The sequence below is a fragment of the Cervus elaphus genome, chromosome 20, assembly GCF_910594005.1.
Source record: "Cervus elaphus chromosome 20, mCerEla1.1, whole genome shotgun sequence".
Lineage (NCBI taxonomy): Eukaryota > Metazoa > Chordata > Mammalia > Artiodactyla > Cervidae > Cervus > Cervus elaphus.
The window spans coordinates 104,432,407-104,448,320 of NC_057834.1; the positions used below are offsets into that span (position 1 = coordinate 104,432,407).

General features: G+C 38.2%; 1 protein-coding gene across 6 annotated transcripts in view; it reads right to left on the minus strand.

The window, feature by feature from the left end:
- PATJ (PATJ crumbs cell polarity complex component) overlaps positions 1-15,914 on the minus strand; it is a 361,279-nt gene that overhangs the window by 62,966 nt on the left and 282,399 nt on the right. For 5 of the 6 annotated variants that reach the window (XM_043876093.1, XM_043876090.1, XM_043876094.1 and 2 more), the window contains one exon: positions 14,260-14,393. In XM_043876093.1, the coding sequence (XP_043732028.1) occupies positions 14,260-14,393 (134 nt within the window). Of the gene's footprint in view, positions 1-13,561; positions 13,624-14,259; positions 14,394-15,914 lie in introns of those variants that run through there. The other variant, XM_043876095.1, reaches the window with a different exon arrangement.

The following is a 15,914-nucleotide window of genomic DNA, read 5'->3' on the forward strand; positions in this document are numbered from 1 at the left end:
GTACAATGCCAGCACACAGTAAGGAAGTGGTAACATCTCACTTATGTAACATCTGTGCCAAAGAGGCCACACACTTTCCATTTGTGCCGTTTAGTTCTCATAACAACTAAGCAAGTTCAGTATTATTAGTCTCATGTGCAGTTAGGGAAAAGAAGGCTCAGAAGGGTCAGACCTGACCAGGTCTTTGCAGCTTCTAAGGAGGAAAGATGAAATTGCAATTTGGGATGACTGTTTAACACCAAAGCCTGTGTTCCTACCACTATTGCAAGCTTCTCATCTGCTTTAAATATTTTATTTTGTATTTGTCTAAAAACGAACTTGGGATTTTCCATATGGCATCAATTCTGTTGAAATATTGTCTCCTTCCTTCCTTCATCTTTTTAGTTCTCTTTTTGTGTACCTGTATTATTCACTGAACAATTTTTTCTATAGGAGTAGGAATTACTATTTCTCTATAATGTATCACATTATATACAAGTGATAAATCAATGTTTAAAATAAAAAGGGTTCAATCCAAGACAACAGATTAATTTCTCTCAACCAATGGCAGATTTGAGAATCATTTATAGATGACCAAGATTGATATACATATATATATATGTATATATATAAACTAATTTCCTCTTGGTAGTGGTGTGACTTTCATTGGGACAATAGGAATTTAAGTAAGATGGACTGTTTACTTACTGCCTGAGATAAGACCAATAGTTTCCCCTGCATCCTCTAAATTACTCATTTGACTTGCCAATTTCAGAGACATAGGAAAATCTCCTGCATAAAAACTTCTCTCTCACCAGCCTGTATCTGAAACATGTCTAACTTGGGGGGAAAAAAAAAATGCCTTTATTCCACAATTAGGGATAACCTTAAAAGAACAGACAGCCAGAAAGAAAGAGCTGGTTAGGGGATTTATCACATTGTTTAAGGAACCACTGTCCTAATGTCTCCATTCCTAAAAGAATAGTATTTATTTATTTTAAAATATATAGAAAATTCATACATGGTATTAGATCCAAAGTAATATACACTGAGAAGTTTCTCTCCAGCATCTGTACTTCACTCAATTTCCCTAACCAGAAACATACAGTAATAAGTTTCCTGTATATTTTTACAGTTATTCTATATATCTATATTTGGAAAGAACTAACGGCACAAAATGCTTGAAGGTTGTACCCTCTTTTAAGCTGCCTCCTTTGTTTCATGAAATTCTACTAGAGCCAGCCAAGAGTCACCTCTTCTTTGAAACTTTCTCTGACTCTCTTCCCTGGTTAAGCGGATCAACCTGTCTGGTGGTCACTACTATATCTTAGTATTACTGAAATGATGGTATCATGATGGCTTGTTCATAGACCTAGGTCCCATACCACTTCCTACCCTCAGCGGAACCCTTCCAGATGGGAACTGTTACCAACTCCTCTCTATATTCTGGTGTTGAGCCCAGGGTAAGCCTTCAATAAATGTTTGCTAAATAATTATCAAGAAGTTAGTTGTAGATAGAAAAAGGCATCAAAGTGACCCAGAAAGAGGAGGCTGGCAGGGTTAGCATGTCATAATCTTACTCTAACCCAAACAAATTTCTGATGGTAAAAGTGATACACAACCAAAATATCCATCACAAATGGATATTAAATCCATCTGAATTTCCAGAAGATTTACTTTAGCTTGGAGAGCAATTTTACAAAGCCAAGTATGGGGGACTTAATTATCACAGAGCCCCACAAAAATCGCAAACACCTCCAGGGGGATTTAAACTGAATTGCTGGAAAAGAATTTCACAGCACGCAGTAACATATCCTTGAATAGAGTCAGAGTCATCAGACATTTCAGCCCATCAATCACCATTTTCTTTACTGTGTAAGCTGCCAACAAGTAGATAAATTAACTCATAAACACACCAATCATTCTAGCAGAAGAAACTTTTACTGTTGTCACAATAGGCCTATAACACTTAAAGAAGCCATGTGTTAGAAAAATTAAGGATCTCCTGCGAACTGAAGCACCTTTGTACGGGTGAACTATTTCCATAGAATGACATTTTACAGTTTTCATTTCTAGATATTCAGTGGATTGTTTTAACAAGCATTTTAGGATGAAACTTTGATAAAGAATTGTATAACAGATATTATTATTGGGTTGGCCAAAAAGTTCATTCAGTTTTAAGTAATAGGACACATTTTTCATTTTTACCAAGGACTTTATTGAACACCATATTCACTGAACCAATTGGTCACCTCAATATAAAGAACTGTATATAATATGGCTTAATTTTACTGTTTGAAGGCACATTTTACTTAATTTTGATCACTCTGGAATTAAACTCAAACTTTGTCATACTCATAAAAGTCCCCATATCCACTCCTAAGGGACATTTTAACTACAGGAAAGTTTCATATTAAACTTCACATTTAGGTGGAAAATATATTTACCAATAATCCATAAAAATGTTATTTTTTTCCTGCTTTATGGGAAAAAATCCCTCCTAATGAGAAAGCTCTATGAAGACTAAAAGAATAATTGAAAATGTTATATATAAAATGAGCATTTTTATTCCTTTGGCAGAAGTGATGGTTCATATCTGCAGCCTTAGAGGATTAATGCTCCTTTTAAATATCATTTAATAAAGTTCCCCTCTATGGCTGTCAAATTTCAGAAATCATACAGACATGTCTTCTATACTATAGACCACCTTCTCAGCAGGAAAGTCAAATCAATGAGGGTGATAACACACTATGGGTAGTAAAAGGTGCAAACCAAAATTACATTAAACTCTATATTGAAAAACACATGTAGAAGTATTAAGTTACTAATTTGTGATGTCTATGGTCATTATAGAGTTCAAAAAGAACGTGTGGTTGAAACTGCTAAAGTATACCTCATTTTGTGCAAAGTCGATAGGCTCCAAACTGTATTAATATAAATACATGAAGGAATGTTTAAGAACATGATTCTTTTCTATTATAAATCCTTTGTGACCATATTCTTTAAAAACAAAGCTTTCCTATTATATTGCAACTAGAATGTGATTTGAACTTTGATGCAAAGGGAGGTTAAAAAAAAAAAAAGGCAGTAGATTATGGAAGAAGGACCCAGAAATAAAATGAGTCAAATTTTCTGACAGCTCTGTAGTAGCCAATTCTGCAAGAACCACTTTGTTCATGACACATCATTATCACTAAAGCACAGTGCTGAGCTACATGACTTTTAAAGTCATTCCAGCTCTAAAACTTTAGACCTTGATGAACCCAGCAAAGCAGAGAAAGCCTTCGTTTTACACAGATGCTTAGGCTTTGCCTAGGAATAAGAACTCCTTCTAAATGATAGACCAGAAGAATCCCAAATCTTATAGGCTAAGAGAGATCAGAAAGATGGGAGCTGGATCACAGTGTATTAGTTATCTATTGCTGCAAAACATAGTGGCTTAAAATGAAAGCTAACCATTTGTTTGTTCATAATTCTGTAGGGTGAAACTTAGGGCTGTGCTCAGCTGGACAGTTCTGCTCTATATTGTGTTAGTTGGGCTCTCCTGTGAGTTTGCAGTTAGGTTGGCTGGGGCTTCAGCTGGGATGGCTGGGTCACTCTTCCTCCAAGTGCTGTCTCCATATGGTATGTCTTCCTCCTGGGAGCCAGTCCAGGCTTGTTCTCAAGGTGGCAGTATTTCAAGAGGACAAGAGCTAAGCAGCAAATCCTCTCAAAACCACCTGGAAGCCACACAATGCCACTTTCATTACTACTGGCCAAAGCAAGTCAATGGGTCAGCTCAAATTCAATCTGTAAAGAGCTGCACAAAATTTCTGGTCAATTTTATCTACTATAGACTTAATCAAGTTGACTAGAGGACTCTTCCAGCCTGTAAACAACGGAAGTGAAGTTGCTTAGCCGTGTGCGACTCTTTGTGATCCCATGGACTGTAGCCTACTGGGCTCCTCTGTCCATGGAATTTTCCAGGCAAGAGTACTAGAGTGGGTTGCCATTTCCTTCTCCAGGGGATCTTCCCAACCCGGGGATCAAACCCAGGTCTTCCGCACTGCAGACAGACAGATGCTTTACCCTCTGAGCCACCAGGCAGCAACATATATGGTGGAGTGGTCCTGGCTATGGCCATAAAAACCTGTGTTCAGATTTTAGCTCTGCCACTTATCATAACTTTGTGGTATTTCTATTAAGTTAGTTAACCTTTCTGGACCAGTGTTTTTATCTCTGTAAAATAGAACTCAAATCCTACCTGCTAGAGTTTGAGGATGAAATAAGATTATATATGTACCTGAGGTAACAAAGTGTTGAACACAACTTAGTGACTTGAAAAATAATGTCAAACAAAGTGTCAGCCAAATTTAGATGTTAAATAACTGCTAATGAGGGCTCCCAGTGCATATATGTATAAGATTTAAGAGGCACGTCTGGTATATGAAGTACAAAATACATATATGTCAGAGTGGTCAAAATTCATGACTCTAAGGATGAATGACACCAGTCTTGGCTCATTTTTTTAATTTCTAATTTTTCTGTTATATTGGTGATCCTAGAAGATAACTGATTGCTTCTTTTTCAAGAAAGACTATGCAACAAGGATATTTCAGGTTATTTTTTTCTCAAGTCATGGACTGTTCAGGGCTAAGTTCAATGGACCATCCAAACGCCAATAAGATATAAACCAGATTACAAGAGTCCTGTTCCCAAATATCTTTATTTTTCTATTTCACTCAAGTTGAAACATATTTTGTGCGGATTCCATATTTGCAAATTCCCCTACTTCCCCAAATAAATGCTCTCAGTGTGCGCGTGGTAATTTGTGGACATAAGCAGAGTGGTAAAAAATTTTAGTTGCTAGATTCACTTGTTCACAGCTGAGGTATAACAAGGCGACATTATGCTTTCTTGTTTCAGATCTCAGACCGGAAACTAGCTTCCTTTAAATAGTCTTTTTTAGTGCCATGTGTTTTGCATTTTTGTGCTGTTATGGGCCTGACCAAGAAAATACATGTTAGACAACGTTCGTTCAATTATGAATTATAGAGCTGTTTGCCGTTCAATGTTAATGAATCAACAATATGTAGTGAATAAAGTATCTTTAATCAGAAACACACATAAAACAAAGTTATATATTTCTCATCTGTTAAAAATGTTGTGACCAGAGGTTGGAGGAGGAATCTAACCCTGTCTTTCCTCTAGAAGTAATGGTTTAGTATTCATTAATTCAGTGTTTGCTGCGTCTTTATACACCATAATTACCATGAATAAGAAGAATTGGCTGTACTTCCTCCTTTTCCCTGGTGATACTTCACTACAGGAAAACTGAGAAGCCCAATGTGAAACCTGGTAAAAGTGGAAAGGCAGACAAGTGCCATCTACAATAGAGATGGCAGGACTCACGTGGACAAAGGCAGTCCTCTGCTGCCCTTGCTACACTGAGGCAGTGGGCTATAATCCGAGGCTGGAAGAATTCATGCACTTTCTCATGCTGTGGCATGTATTATCATGCTTCTACTCAGTGTGTTTCGTGGGTCTATATTTTTTGAACCAATTACAAAGGTAAAATGCAAAGATGATTCAAGACAAGTTGAAAAGTAACTAATCTTCCCCACTTTCAACAGACCAAGAATTTTTCCCCTTCTTTGATGCAAAAAGTATTTCACATGCCCTCATTGATTCATAAGAAGCAAAAAGTTAGGAGGTTACTTTCAATATCTCATAAGGCCATGCAGGACCCAAGGAAGAATATGGTCAATAATTTTCATAGTTCTTTAAGACAATTTTTTTTTATTTTGCTTAAGAATTTTATAATTTGGCATACATTTAATATACTGCTTTCCCACCATAGATACAATAAGATTATTATTTACAAAGAAGTATAGTATTTGTCAAATTGATGCAGCTTTGCTTGCCAACTTCAAAGAGTGAATATATAACTGTTTCTATTCAGAGAACCTGAGAGGGTTATAGTTTTACAGGGGAAGCCAGCAAGAGTCAAAGGAACTTTTCTATTATTCTTGGAATCACAGTTTTTAAAATCTGGATTCTCTATTCTGCTCACTTTTAAACAGAATTCACTACACAGGTTTTCCAAGAATCTCAGAACAGTCTCCATAAAACTGCTACAAAAGGAATGAAGAGTCTATTTACATCCTAATCTCAATTTATTCATCTATTCTAATACACTTGGGTAGGGTATGAAGATTTGTACCTATCAAATCTTTCCCTCAAAGTGAAGGAAAATGGATCACAGTGTTCAGTACCTGTTATTTTGGAACACGGATATATTCTCAGGTAATAAACTATAGACAACAAAAATAATCATTAAATCAGCAATAGAGATAAAGGTTCTTTTGACATAAAAAGCAAGAGTAAGGATTAAATGATCGGTTACACAGCAAGAAATAACACCAGTCTGTATGTATGTATGTGTGTGTGTGTGTGTGTGTTAAAGCAATGTACTAGGTAAGCTATCCTAAGACTCAAACTCAAGGATTGCAAATTCTTGCACACTATTTACAGATAACTAAAATGTGGAATGAAAATCACAGCAATAAAATAGCTAACAGAAGAATTTCTCCGAATATATAAAAATGTTTCACATTTTAAGACTTTGAAACGCTTTCTCTTCAAGCTCAGAAAAGAAACTGCTTTATATTTACTTAAAATGGAGTTCCTTTGCCAAGTCTGATTTAACAAAAAGTTGATACTCATTAATATGAATATAATTTTTCATACTGAAATATAGGTTTAAGGAAATGGGATAATATTTGCATTAAAGTTTATAAGTCCCTATAGTTCCATCTGGTACTTATTTATCTAAATTTTACTCAGCTTGCATAATATTTTTGCTTATGGTCATATTCTTTAAGATCAGAAATGCCCAAATCTGGAAATTCGGAGGCCCTATTCGTTAACATTCTTTCAGTGTGATTCATAGACATTTTGAAAACTTTGCTTTGATTTAAAATAAAACTAAGGTAATAAGATGTTTTGTATAAAAATATATGACTTAAGCAATAACAATAAAAGGAACTTGGCTTTAGGGGATTATACGCCAAAGCAAACCACACTCCTTATGAAATAGACTATGCAAAGTTCATTTGAAGGGGAATAGCAAAATAAAACACTTAATCAAATATAAAATAGCTTTTTACTCTGCTTACTTTAAAAAATATCTAGTGCTTTAAGTTGCCACAGTCCTACAGTTAAACAGTCAGAAGCTGTAACAGCTAAACAATGGCAAGTGACATGCTGAAGTCTTAAACCAGGTCACTTCAGAACCTGACACATGGTTACAGCTAAAGGACAGATATTCTTCACTTTAGTTTCTAGATGGAAGAACTTTACCACATAATATCCAAATGGGAGAGTTCTTCTACCATGATGCTTCTTGCTAATGTATCTCTGCCCTAGAGAACTTATGTTCAATAAGAATGAATTAAATTGGTGCTAAATCAGAAAGTGAAAAAAAAAATACAGGTGTAGGAGAGAAATTACAAGATTCTGAATATGACATTCCCAGTCCTTTTTGTCATTGTTTGGTTGCTAAGTTGTGTTCGACTCCTTTGTCACTGCATGGACTGTAGCCCACCAGGCTCCTCTGTCCATAGGATTTTCCAGGCAAGAATACTGGAGTGGGTTACCATGCCCTCCTCCAGGGGTCTTCCTGACCCAGGGATCAAACCCGCATCTTCTGCATTGGCAGGCGGATTCTTTACTACTGAACCACCTGGGAGGCCCAAGAAAGATTGTTGTTGTTTACGAATACCTAAATTTTACAATCTATCCTGGGAATCAACTGACCTTATTTACAACAGGATGATACCAAGAATATAAAGATAAAACAACTGCTCTAGTCTATTCATATTCCTCTTGCAAAGAGATAAGCTACCTTCAGACCCAGAGGAATACCAGTATAGCCACTAGGACTTATATTTATGAACTTTCCTTTGCAAAAGTGATAACAATGACCAGTTTCCCTAAAACAAAACAACAGCACAATAATTATAGAACCTTATTCTCTAGTTTAAAAAACTTAAGACTCCAAAGTTTTAAGAAATTTGTGAGATAGGAATGCAAACGGTGGGAGGAAAATGCATTTTCTTATATTGTCATCATTTTGAAAAAGAGAGTTAAAATGGTAAATGTTCCACCCTGATTAAAAACCAAAGCCTGGAACTTCCCTGGTGGTCCAGTGGCTAACACTCTGCATTCCCAATGCAAGGGGCCAAGGTTTGATCCATGGTCAGGGAACTAGATCCCCACATGCCACAACTAAGACCTGGCACAGCCAAATAAATACATCTTAAAAAGCAAAAACAAACAAACAAAAAAGCCTAATAATACTAATATTCTTGCAGAGTAGCTGCCTGCGCTTGTCAAAATATTCCCTGAGAAGGGGCATTCACTATTCCCAGGAAGGTCATTCCATCTTTGATCAGCTGATCCTTAGAAAGTTCTTCCTTAAAATAATGTGAAGCCTGTTTTTCACTGAGTCCCTTGGGAGCATCTGAATTGTTCTCATCCTTCATCCACAAGAAGATAACCTTCTGTGTTTGCAGAAAGTCATCATTGTCCTTTCTGGTCTTACCTTTTGCAGTCTGTTCAGTTATTCCTGAGAAAATGTGGTTTCAACAATATTCTTGTCAACCACATAATTATGCCCCCAAATGAACAGAATACTCTAGCTTATAGTTAAAACTGGTCAGAGAAGCACTCCAGGCAGATGTAACAGTATGTGCAAAAGCTCTGCATCAAGAAGGAACAAGACTCATTAAAGGAACTAAATGAGGCTGACATGGCTGGAATTCACAGTGAGCGTGATGAGGCCAGATGGAGTCATCTTTTTAAGTGCACAAGGCAATATATGGTGGAACTAAAGATACATAATAAAATAAAGCAGTCCTGTTCTCAAGGAGCTCAGAGTCTGGTGGGTGAGATGGGTAACTCCCTTTTTGAGGTGGAGGTTGATGACACAGAGTGGTAGAGCTGTGAAGGGCCCAAATACTGTGGCTTTTGAGTCAGATCATCTGGTTAAACTCCAACTGGACCAACCGCTAGAATTATACCCTTGGAGAAGTTACCTAACTTATCTGTATCTTGGCTTCCTCACCTATAAAATGGAGATAATGCTACTACTTCTCCTATAGGGTTGTTGTGAAGAGTAAATGAGATGATATTTATTAATTATATATTAAGAACAGTGCTGGAATCATTTTTTAAAAGCTTGATGCTGAAAAACAAATAAGTACTTATCTGGAAACAGTCAGGCTTCTCAGTGTTCAGGTAACATACTAAAGACACACAGATGAAGGGAGCAAAGGATCTACTTGAAGATAATATGTTTAATAATAACAATTGCTGAACTCAATGTAGACGGGCACTGGGAAATTTTCTTTATATTTTTTATGTTAATTAATCTCCATACAAGCCTTAAGAGGTAGATTTGGTCATCACCACTATTTTACAAAGGAAGAAGCAGATTTAACTTAGAAAGTTTCTCTTGTCCAAGGCCCCACAGTTAAAGATCTGGGATTCTGATACTGTAGAATTAGCATCATTACCCTGCTCTGCTTCCTGATAGGCTTAAAAGAAACATTGTCTATAGTCTGGGACCTTTAACAATGGTACTCAGACAAAGAAAAATAGAGAGTGAGGTTCCTGGAGAAACTTACCTTCATTTCACTTCACTTGCTCGATCCCAAACACATAGTTCAAGTCTGCCAACACCCTTTTATTTTATCCCCCCTCTGGCTATGCTATGTGGCATGCAGGTTCTTAGCTCCCTGATCAAGGATTGAACCCACATGCCCTGCAGTGGAAGTGTGGCTTAACCACTGGACCGCCAGGGAAGTCCCAATATCTAAGGAAGGGGAAGGACTTTCTTTCTTTCTTTTTTTGCCAATACTCTAAAATATTTTTCTTTCTCTTCTCTAGAATTCCCAAGGCTGATAATAAAATAACCCCAATTAATGACACCAGAGAGCTATATTTTAGTTTTTATAGGACACTGAAAATAAAACTTCTGATGAGTAAGCAAACATTTCTGATGCCCAAGAGATTCAGGGATAGGTGTTAGCAAGTATATGAGGCAAGTGTCATAAGAGGTAAGAGTCCTTGGTCTTTCATTTGGAAGAATATGCCAAGTCTCTGAGCCACAAGATTTCATGCAAATTTGCTACTCCAAGACCAAAAAGGGGGTGTGACAAAGACAGGATGAAAGGATGGCTAGATAAGATGGATGGAGGTAAATTTTAAAAATAGAAATTAATCTACTATCTCTTTTATGTAATAGGCCTTCTCTGGCTTCCTGGTTGCATGTCTCCCTCAAATTCTTATGTTGAAATCTTAGTGCCCCTCCTCAAAGGAGGCAGGGCCTTTGAGAAGTGATAAATAAGGTCACGAGGGCAAAGCCCTCGAGGATGAGTGCCCTAATAAAAGAGGCCCCACAGAACTCACTTGTTCCTTTCTCCATGGAAAGATGAGAAACCTGCAGCCCAGAAGAGGGCCCTCATCCTACTGTGCTTGCACCCAGACTTCCAGCCTCCAGAACTGTAAGAAATAAATTTCTGCTGTGTTTAAACCACCCAGTCTGTGATGTTTTGTGACAGCAGCCTGAACAGACTAACGGCACCTGCTTATGAGAGACACACCAAAAAACTAGCCTATATTGATTAAATCTAGAAAGTTCATGCAACAGTTTTACTTTCTTCTACTTTCCAGAGAAATTCCCTGTTTTAAAAGTCCCTATAGGGTTTTTCATTAAAAACATTAAAGGCAGTAGAATCAACTTGAACAAGTGTGTGAGCTCTTTAAGGGCAGGGTTGCTTCACTCAGCTTTGCATCCTCAGCAATAAGCAAAGGCTAGCCTCTGAGCACACACGTGCTTCCTATCACACAAGAGCCAGACTCCCCAAAAGCAGACCTGGGAGCACATCATATGGTTCAAGCAGCAGAGACAAAGGTTGTCAAGGAGGATTGGGTCCAGGTGCACTCATAAACCTTCCCAAAGGGGTCACCTTCAGCATTACCTTGGTATTTTAAGAGGTCTATTTAGATGGCTGGCTGCAAATACAATGAGATGCTAAGTGAGCTTTCTCTCTGTGATCTCAGAAACCATTCGTCTTGGCTCCAGATAAACTATTTATAGCAGATAGAACTGATGTGGTGTCAAGACCAAGTCCCAGAGGCTTAATACCTCTAAAAATGGCAAAAAATATCTGTTGGATACACAATAAAGAGGGCATAGAAACCTTAATTGGGAGGGCTGGGGCAAAGCCTTAAGAAAGTTCACCAGCCCTTAGAATATGCTAGCACCAGAGCTGAAATAAGGAAGTGTCACATAATCAAAAGTCCAAAGGCAAGAACTTCTGTCAGCAGATCTCAACATTGTCCTTGATTCCTTTTATGCGGTCTCCTCTTTGTTTGCTGACTGCCTGCTGGCTGGATGCACTTCTAGGACCTGATTGGATAAAGTGACCTGCAGTGTCAATTAGCTGGTATATCCCACGTGACCTATGTCAAAATTTGGAGGTGGGGAAAGGAAAAAAAGATACTTGCTGTGGTAAACACTGGGTTCTTTGTTAAAGCACCTTCCACCCCTCCTGCTGTTCAGCCTCACCAAAATAACATGCTTATATATTACTTGTGAGTCAAACTTACAGCTTTTGATGAGGTACCTGAGGTTAGGAAATAAAAACTGTGTCTCATTTCTCATTTTTAAGTGGTGCTTATCCTTCCAAGGACAATGGGATTTACAGTCTCAGAAGGCAGAACCATATATTATGAACCTCAAGATGCTCTTAAAGACTTTTTTTTTGGCTGCCTCATGGTGGCAAGAGAAGCAGAGAATAGTATTTCTTAAACAGCCTCCCAAACAGGATGCAGGAGGTGCTGTCAAGCCGTGGAAGCCCTCAAGCTAGTGACCAGCAGCACAGACATACACAGTATTTAAGATCCAAGAGCAGACAGGTATATCTAACCAACGCTCACAAAGCAAAAAATCAAATTGATAACAACAAAAGAAGAAGGAAAATAAAAACAAATTAGTCAATAAACTCATTCAGTTAGGTCAGATATGCTGATGAAAGTCTTCTAACTTCCTCTGGGAAATCTAGTTTCTGTCTTATTTTAAGCAGTTATTAAGAGATTCATATTTATAAAAAATAAATCAGAGGGCTAATTTTTCTTTATGAAAGAATTTACTGAAGAATTTCCTTAATATGTAATTTCTCTGGTTCATTTCAAATATAACTTTATACCAATTTCAATTTATTTCCTATTCAAGAACATCTGTTTGGAAAAATGAGGCAATAAACTATGAGAAGCAGACATCCCTAATGTTCACGGTCAACCAGCACTTTCTGAAAACCACCCCAATAATCTTAGTATATGATACATAGGTGGATGGTCGACTATCAGCTCCAAGATCAGCTCAGAAGAGATCATGGAAGTTGGAGAAGCCAGGGAGGCCTTGCATCGGGGACGGGAGGAGATATGGACTCTTAAGGAAGAAGCAGGAAGGTGTAGAAAGAGAGCAGGTTGAGGGGAGGTGAGCAGAGGCTGAGAGGCTGGAATGCACATGTGGGTCTGGGTAACTGTTCCGGTCCTTTGTCGGTGGTGTGTTACCTCCTGGGCACAGCAGGAGCTCACTGGTGGTTGGAGAGATGGCCAAAGTGTGTCTGTGGATTATTCAAAGGCCAGATCACATGTGACTAGAAGGCATTATTAAAAAGACAATTTGAAAATGTAACCTAGACCAAAATACATAAAGTGAAGCTTCTAAGGAAGAGTTCACGTCTTTCCTCAATAACTAATGCTGAACAGGGAGCGTTCTGAGCCAGACCACAAAAAAGTAGAAAAGTCCTGGGACCTTAAAGGGCCCAAGACCCATGAAAGAGCTAGGAGCTAAAACTGGCTGCTGAGCTGGTTAACGCCAAGTGTTCCCAAATCCACCCAGGCTGATGAAAACATCACTGTGGACACGGGAAGCCACACACAGCAGTTCCTGCCGGCACAGGCCAAGAGACAGTAATGCAGGAAATAATTAGCTGGAACCCTGGAGAAAAGTTTTAACAATATTTTAATCAAGCTGAAGGAAATAAAGTCCTTTAATAAATAAACACCAGCCTCTGTGCACAGAGGTTCAGGTGGCTCACTAGTAGGGTCGAATGAACGACGAGGGCTCTCTAGATGAGGCCTGACGGCAGGAGAGAGAAGGAGCATGACCAGGAACACGTGGAAGGCAGTAAGGCCCTGGTTTCTGCAACATATGTTGTTCTTGAGTTGCCTAGGGAACTGATATTCATTACAGGAAAATAGGGCAGGATCTCTCCTCACCCCCCACAACAGTACTAAACACAGAAATATTACATTCCTGTCAAAAGTGGAAAGAATAATTTTATTGATATTATACTTGTTCTGTCTGTAAATCTGGCATGTACAATTTGCGGTGTGTGTGCTCGGTTGTGTCCGACTCTGCAATGCCATGGACTGCAGCCCACCAGGCTCCTCTGTCCATCGGATCCTCCAGGTAAGAATACTGGTGTGGGTTGCCATTTCCTCCTCCAGGAGATCTTCCTGACCCAGGGATCGAACCTGGGTCTCCTGTGACTCCTGCACAGGCAGGTGGACTCTTTACCACTGAGTCACCTGGGAAACCCATATACAACTTACTTCTTGCCAAATAAAATGGACAAAAGAAATACCAAAATGTTCATTTAAGAGCATATTCATTAATAAGAGTGATTTTCTCTAGGGAGAGGCCCTGGTTGGGGTTGGGGTCGAAGGCAAGGCTAGGGAACAAGGGTAGGAGACAGATTTATCTTTCAGTTTATATCCTTCTGTGTCAATATAATTTTGTATAATGTGCATGTATTACTTATTCAAATAATATGCACTGATTAATCACATTTTTATAAATCAAATCCCAAGGAGTTTTACATTTCAATGACTCTATTGATTAGTGACAATCAAATGTACTGAATAACAAAAGATCCATCAAGTAAGTAAAAACTGACATTTGAGGCCAATTTTTAAAAAAATTATGAGTAGATGTGAACATGGTCAAAATAAAGCTAAGCCTAAATTTGGGGATTGGAATAACTGATGTACACTTGTATGTATCAGTTCACTAAATAGTAATGATTATAATGATCATAATAGCAGTAGTTCATATACTTACATGCCAAGAAAAAGCCAAGTCTTTCATAGAAGTGACACGAGGCCATAGTAAGGCTCAGTATCTAACTCTGTGCCAGTGGATATATTGTTCTTCTAGGAACTTACCAAGGGTGTGTCTTTTCCTCCCACAATGCTGAGACCAAGCCCCGAACGCCCTTTGGATATTTCTATAATCATTTCCTGGCCAGGAATGATGGGACATGTGGCGGGGTCCACTGACAGAGGAGCCTGGAACCCACCTGGAGAAGAATTGAACATAGAATGACTGGCAAGCAGGAGATGCATCTCAGCTTGTACACTCCAATGCTCGGGGAGTGCAGGGTTTGTACGTGTTTATCATTTCACTCTTTTTCTGCCAAGTACCATGAAGGGAAACACTGGGTCACCACTCCCCACTCAGCCATGGATGAAACATGACATTCCTATGACACTTTTGAGATGAAGACAATAGCTACCACCAACCCAAACCATCAACCACTTTAGTTACACAGTACTTGAAATTTTTTAAATCTCAAAATATACCATGAAAACTGGGATGGAAAAATTTAAGTTGATTAAATAATTAAGTACATGTAGGTATATGCCATAATTATATATATTAATAATGATATATATGATATACATTTTGAGCTATAGTTATAAAATACTAGAAATAGTGCTTAAATACTTTCAGTTAGAGCATATCATATGAATTAAGATGTATAAAGGATCCAATCATTAAAGTATGACAAATGAAAATAATCCCCAAATAGAAATGTAGTAAAAAAAAATTGTGTTATAAACTGTAGAATTAATTGCTGGGTCCATAAATGAAAAGCTTGTTAAAAGAGTTATTGCTGTTTTACTTTGAAAATTCATTGTTTTAGGCCAGTTTTTCTAAAAACTGGGAGAAAAAATATTTACACATGTCCATTTTCAGTCAAAAGTCACTCAAACATTTTTGAAATGTTTGAAAAATCCAAACATTCAAATGACAGTTTCAAGAGAATCTTATAATAGTTTCTGGAGAACTTCATATTTTTTGATAACTAATTTTGATCATTGTGAATACTGATTCTTGTTGCTGTTTAGTCACTAAGTTGTGTCTGACTCTCCTACAACCCCATGGGCTGTAGCCCGCCAGGCTCCTCTGTCCATGGGATTTCCCAGGAAAGAATATTGGAGTGGGTTGCCATTTCCTTCTCCAGGGCATTTTCCCAACCCAGGGTTTGAACCCACGTCTCCTGCATTGGCAGGTGGATTCTTTACCACTGAGCCACAAGGATCCTTATCTCGTGACAGAATTTGCTAAAGGACTGATAATAAAGGGCCCCACCTGCTGGTCAGCTGCAGCTAATGCTCAGTGGCCAAGCTGACATCCACAAACCTCCGTACAAGCAAGGGCCAGTAGACTATGGCCCCAGCACCAAGAATGGCTTCTACTTCAAAAGGTTAAAAAAAAAAGTCAAAAGAAAAATAACATTTCAACACATGTGAAAAGTATAGAAATTTAAATTTTAATATCTGTAAATAAAGTTTTATTGGAATACAGCTCTACTAATTCATTTATATCCAGTCTATAGCTGCTAATGGCAGAGTTGAGCAGCTGCGAGAGAGACCACATGGCCCGCAAGCCTCATATTTACTGCCTGACTCCTTACGGAATGTTTGCCAATCCTTCCTAGAAAACAGGCTCAGGTAAGCCTGTAGGGGTTCTGCTCTGACCCAGCAATAATCATTGTCTTTGGGACAAAAGGGCACAGGTTTCCAGATGTTGCAGA